This window comes from Photinus pyralis, unplaced genomic scaffold, assembly GCF_008802855.1.
Source record: "Photinus pyralis isolate 1611_PpyrPB1 unplaced genomic scaffold, Ppyr1.3 Ppyr1.4_LG4, whole genome shotgun sequence".
Classification (NCBI taxonomy): Eukaryota; Metazoa; Arthropoda; class Insecta; order Coleoptera; family Lampyridae; genus Photinus; species Photinus pyralis.
The window spans coordinates 28,491,678-28,498,168 of NW_022170511.1; the positions used below are offsets into that span (position 1 = coordinate 28,491,678).

The 6,491-nt window shown below is 34.7% G+C and overlaps 1 protein-coding gene across 2 annotated transcripts; it reads left to right on the forward strand.

Annotated features, from left to right (window-relative positions):
* The first annotated feature begins 1,629 nt into the window (after nt 1-1,629).
* LOC116168128 (IQ and ubiquitin-like domain-containing protein) lies at nt 1,630-6,491 on the forward strand. Of its 2 annotated transcripts, XM_031483799.1 has the most exons (3): nt 1,630-2,891; nt 3,259-3,634; nt 3,977-6,491. In XM_031483799.1, exons 2-3 carry the CDS (start codon nt 3,264-3,266, stop codon nt 5,343-5,345), a joined length of 1,740 nt encoding a protein of 579 aa, XP_031339659.1. In that variant the 5' UTR covers nt 1,630-2,891; nt 3,259-3,263; the 3' UTR covers nt 5,346-6,491. The 2 variants fall into 2 exon arrangements, with proteins under 2 accessions (XP_031339659.1, XP_031339658.1); XM_031483798.1 differs by having other exon boundaries at nt 1,630-3,634.

The window sequence follows — 6,491 nt, forward strand, 5'->3', positions numbered from 1 at the left end:
ACGATCTTCCTGATGGTGGAGTCAAATCTTCAAACGCGAATTGCGGGTGAACCGAACGTCGGAAGTGGGTACCGTCAAAGGGAATGTGGTAGCCCCCGACACGATCTTCCTGATGGTGGAGTCAAATCTTTAAAAGCGAATTGCGGGTGCACGAGGAAAGTGGGAAGCGGTTAGTGAATGTAGTAGCCTTCGACAAGATCTGTTATTGATGGTTGAATCGAAAGTGGCTAATAGAATACTGATCTGCCACACAAAAATGCGCTGAAGTCCCTTCGATCTCAAACGAGGACTTTGATAATTTTTAATAAATAGCACTATATAGATCTGCAATGTCAATATTTAACCTTAAATAAATTTTTAGTAAAAAGGAGATTAACACGTAGTCGGAGAAAGTATTCATATCACACGCTTAAGGTCTTAAAGCTTAAAAGGGCACGTTCAGTCTAATGTGTAACAGACAATAACACAACAAACAAGAAACATAGGTGGTGAATGGCGCGGCACATAAAATATTGCATAAGCAATTCTAATGTCTGACACTGATCAGGTTAATCGTATACTAAACCGCAATTAATACTCAATAAGAAACCATAATTCGAATCACTTTACACTTGCAAAATTTTGATCGACTACGTATTATCCATATATCTGTCTACAAGCGTAAAACTAATTTACTAATTCGAACGATACAATGTAATCAAATTAACAGATATGAATCTTCAAGGGCACAAAATAAACTAAGATGTATTCGAGTCCAGGTAAAAATGCTATATCATTCACGTACTGCGTAGGTAATAAATAGTGATATCCAGGTAGATACAACGTAAAAGGTAATCCAAAACAAAGAACGATAAGAACTTACGAGAAGAAGTTGAGTTGTGGGAAGGAAAACCCCAAAAAACATACGTAATGCGAAAAATGCTGCGTAATAATGTAACATACCTCGTATTGTTTATATGCAAATACAAATCCGTAAAAACGCTTCAATGGAGCCACAGTCGCAGACATCAAAGAGAAGGAGAAATCACTCCAAAGATAAATGGTGACAGCCAAAACAATAAATCCCTTAAGCAGGTAGTTCAGTAAAAGTACCTAATGACGTACCAAAGAAAAATTTGTATGTAATCAATTCAAAGGCAACTTCACTGAAGGAAAAAGAATAGTATATTCTTTACCAAGGACGAGAAGTGAGTTTTCGCTTTATTAGTATGCTGTAATCGTTATTTATGTATTAAGGGCATAATAGTGATGTTTATATTCTCGAGGGCGACGAGTTAAAAAGCTCGAGGGCCCATGACCCGAGAGCTTTTTAGTCGCCCGAGAGTATAAACATCAGTTTATGCCCGTGGTACATACAGAATTTTATGTTTTACAAATAGTTTTCTTCGTCAAAATTCGTTTACAATAATAATTCATTATGTTTGATCGAGTATGCATGGTTCGAATTTGTTAATGTGATTGAAACCATCCAAACGTCAAACGTAATTTTAAATAATTCAATTCATTGTGAATGAGCAAGAAGTTCCAGAAACTATACGAAATAAGGCCAATCTTGTGATTTAGTTGGTATTGACAATTAATAATTGACGTTTCTAATTTTCAATGACCTGCAAATATTTGTTTGTTTTGTCATTAAGTATAAATGAATTCCTATGGTGATGCTTTAATGCCCGCGTATCACAGATATAAAATGTGCTATGATAGGTTAGTAAGACATAAATTCTTGTATATAAATGGCTAGTCAACACAGGCATAGAAATCAAAAGAGGCAGAGAAGTGGAAAGGAGGCAGAGAAGTAAAATTTACCACTGTTTCGGAGATTTGACCCAAAGTTGGTATTTTTTAAATACATAATCCTGTATATCTTAACGGCAATTTTTTTGCATTATTCTTCATGATCATCTACAAATCTTCATTCTATTCTGCGTTTTCTTCACTTGCTGAACACAATTCCTAGAAAGGCGAGTCGTTTATACTGTACCTAATTCTGGTGAGAACGTTCGCAGTGGCCAGACTACATTTCTTGATCTTGTCATTCATAAAATCGCCAGCAACTGAAGCAATCCCTCCCCCTTCTGTGCTAACCGCCAGCAACAGAAGTAGATAAAGGTGGAAAAATACCTGAGTAATTTGGATGTCGAACAGTTTAGAAAAAACTTGTTTTCTCTTTTTTTTGCGTTTGTGCAACGTATTTTGTAGACACTGGCCTCAAACTGAAACTAATTACATTTCCTTCAAATACCTCTCTGAAAACCATTGTGTAAAGCAAACTGACTTAACTGAATATTTTTATATTTTTAAAGAAATGTGTCTCCAAATCCAATTGACCCTATGGAGCTGTGGCTAGATGAAAATTGTCAAAAATTCAATGCTCTTAAAAATGTATTTGGGTCTGTTATCGTAAATTCCAAAACTTACGCCATTTAAAGTGAAAACTCTGTGAAGAGTGCTTGAAATTTCTTGGTTTATCAAGCGCAAGGTTTTTAGAATTGCAAACTTTGGTGTAAGCTACGGTGGAGGTACTATAATAATGTATGAAAGAATTGAACTTAAATGCGACTAAAATTAAACTGTACATGCAAGTTGCACGGCGGCAGTTGCAGAGGTTTGCACGATTTAAATACAATTTTTTAAATTATTATTACTATTATTTACAAAATTTTATCCTTTAGTTTCCTCCTTCATTTTGCACTTCCTGCAAGATGCAGCTTATATAATCGGGGTATTTATCTGGGGCAAATCAATGAAAAGTATAGGTATGTTCCTGTAACTGTCTGTACCAGGCTGAATTGGGACAATCAATATGACGTTTTTATAATGTAAAGATTCTATTCATTTGCTGTCAATGTCAACGCTTACAGTTGTGGCGTAAGATGGATCCACAAAGTGATGTGAGTAGTTCACCACCGGCAGTAGATCCTTTTGAAAAGTTGGCATTAAGCAGTTTAAATGACAAAGGTCGTAGCATCACAGTAAAATTTACAACAAACGACGGCACAGTTTTCACACAAACATATTCGTCAAAAATAAAAATATCTGAAATTAAAGACATTTTGGAAGATGTGTTTGGTACTACCGCAGATAACATGTTAATTAAAGAAGGCCGCTCACTTGTCAGCGATGATAAGGTACTTAACGAATTTAACGTTGGCGATTTTAATATGTTAGAGTTGTATCTTTATTCGAAAAATCCCGACTTTACAATTTCTGCTACAAATGCTTACAAAGAATTTGCAACAGTTCCCGATGTTATTACAGTACACATGCTCGATTCCGACGCAGAGGATGGTTGGCGTGATATTGTTGTTGAAATGATGAACCAATGCATTGAAAAACCGTTTATTGGAGGGTATGTGAATAAAGATAGCGGAGTTGAATACCATCATGGATACTCTCAGACAGGGCCTCCTAAACCAAAAGTTCATCATATGCAGAAAAGTCATAGAGATACACAAACTTATTTTTTGCGAAATCGTCTTTTAGACACTAACTATGCACAAGCAACTCAAATGGCAAAAGAAGACTTGTGGATTCCGTCAATTACAGATAGAATTTTAGTAGCTGGACCTTACGAAACAGCCGAAGAATGGGAAAAAAGAAGAGATGTTGAAAGGAAAGTGCGTACCATTCAAAGGTTGGTGAATTTTTATATACACAGTGTCTTGTTTAAGATTTGTTTGTTTATTTTATTATAAAATTGATATACCTTAGAGTATAGGACAAATATAGGTAATATTATTAGAAACACAAATGGTAGAGGTCAATTTTTATTGCGTGTCTTTCAAAATCATTATCAATTCTATTTTTGATTCAGTAGGTACTACTATGCTATGCTATAATACAAAAACAAATTATGATAAGTAGGTATGTGAAATATTCATTTGGTATTTTTGTATGGCTGTTGGCTTTTTATCTTGGATGTAATATTTTTAAACATAAGATATACGATTGCTGGTTATTTTTTCATTTTCTCAAGGTATTTTCGAGCTTGGAAGATCAGAAAAGCCCTAAAAGAGCTATGTGCCGAATATAAGAAGCGCATTCGACTAGAGGAAGAGTTGAACGATTTTTATAAACAAGCTGATGAAGATAGGAAGGCACAAGAACTTGTTGGAAAGGTTTTTCCTAGAACTAAAGAAGATTTTATTATGTTATACGCTATGGTTGATCGATGGAAAAAATCAGAAATTAAACGCATTTGTTATAGCTATTCAGGACCTGCCAAAATTTCATCGTTTTTTATGTTGCTCGATAAGGAAATACAAATGTTAAGGGCAATTGAAGCTCACAGACATCAAATTAAAATGGAAATGAAAATTAAGAAAGAACACGATTTTTTTAAGACCATTGGAAATCCGATAGAGTGGAATAAACATTACAAAGATTGGACAAATAAAGCCATAGACTTCAATATTCAAATGGATACCTTAGAGACGCAACAGGGAAATGAATACTACAACATTTTCTTATCGTTAAATGATATTGATGTAGGAGTAGAGGAGAAAATTCAAGCCTTACTGAACTTGAAATTATTGTTATGTGACCATAATTGCTATTTATCCAATGAATTGGTGGAGTTAATTGACCGAGCTTGTGAATTGATGGTAAGAGGTATTAATAGAAAGCACTTGGATATACTTATGAAACGCATCAAAGGATTATTTATCAAACACATTAAAACTCCAGAATGCAATAATGGAGTATGTAAGCGGATGCTCCGAATTAAGGAGAAAATTATGCACTCCAATCTATATTGTTGCAACAGATGCGGAAAATTAAAGTGTCATTCAGAATTCCCTGCAAATTCTCAGTTAGAGAAATTCCAAGTTTGTTTAACCTGTACCTGGGATGATCGTGTAATGGAACCGTGGGTGGATGTGGCCCCGTATCGTTTCATATTACGTTTAATACGCCACGAAGAAAAACTGAAACTTAGTGAATCGTCTATTGCGTTTATCTTGCAACCCAAGGATATTCACTATATTGTGGTTAAAATTTGGCATGGCCATTCAGCACTCACGGAAGTGACAGACATATACAACTTGCGTTTATGTAGGTGGTTCATCGATCAAGAATGGGCGCCATGGAACTGTGTTTTATTAACAACCGAGGAGATGAAGGTGCATTATGAAATTAAAAACTTGGAGGATGTTTATGATCTTCATTTTTTGCATCGTGTGTTTAACAAGCATGAACTAGCTAAGCAACATTTCAAGATTGCTCTAAAACTAGAAAATTATTTTCAAGAAGTTGGAGAGAATACTAAGCGATGGCATGAAATTAAAAATTTCAAAGAGTTTATTGCTGTACACAGTAAGACGCATGTGTTTGCAAAGTGTCATTAATTAAAAATGTTATCTTGTGGAATATCAATAAATTATTGAAATAATAATATGTTGTTAAGTACTTTTTGCTTTTACATGAATAAAAAACTTCATTTTCGTGTGCGATACATGTTACTTTAAGGCCTACTGTATTGAAATGCATCAGGATCTTTAAGATAAGCAGATGTCACAGATAGCGCCCTCTTTCAAATTTCCGGCACTAACTGCAACTATTTTATTTACAAGATTAGGTGAAAATTTGTATAATGGTGGAAGAACTTGCGTGCCCTCCTCTTTGCTTACAGAAATCTTTTAATTAACAAAATCAAAATGCTTCTATATTGTATGCAGTTAAACAAATCTTCTATTTTGTTAATTTAGTTAGAAGTATGTTGTGGAGGTGCCCTATCCATTTATGTTTTTTAACCAAGAGTTATATATCTATAATAGTGCACATATCGGAAGAAAGACATTCTTTGATTTAATGAAATGTTATCTTTAATAGACAAAATGGAAGAAAAAATCATTTGAATATAGTTTTGAGTGAGTTCAGGGTCCCCTTTGCATTGCACTATACAACCCATTCTTTTTGTAATACACGAATTACCTTTTGGAAAAGCCAAAAACTGAATCTGCGATCCATTTGCTTTCGATTTGTTGGAGCTGCTATTGCATATAACAACGTCACAAAGATTTCCATCCGGCATCTAATACCCTATATTGATACCTACTTAAGTAACAGCATTGAATTTATAACTAAATTCAATGGTAACAGTAAGTATTCAATCGAATTATAATAAGTATACGTAATAGATTCTTCAGCACTGTCTGACAATTAAGTACTTACACAGTTCAAATATAACTGTCAAAGTCATTGAGTTAGAAAACTAAGTCAAAGTCAACAAAAATTTAAACACCAATCAAATGGGACCTCCGGATTCTCGATGACGCGTCTCTCTAAAGTTACGAGGCAACCTCCTGTCTCTAGTAACCTTGGTCGCCACTGTACTATTTACAACTCTGTGGTGCATACTCTCACTTTTTGTCCCGCGCCAACAGTCATCTATTCTCAAGAAATATCGCTCCCCAAATCATAACTGCTGGTGTACGGGCAGTATGGCGCCCTGCAAAAAACTTGTATACTATAACTGAATTATGAATTTAATT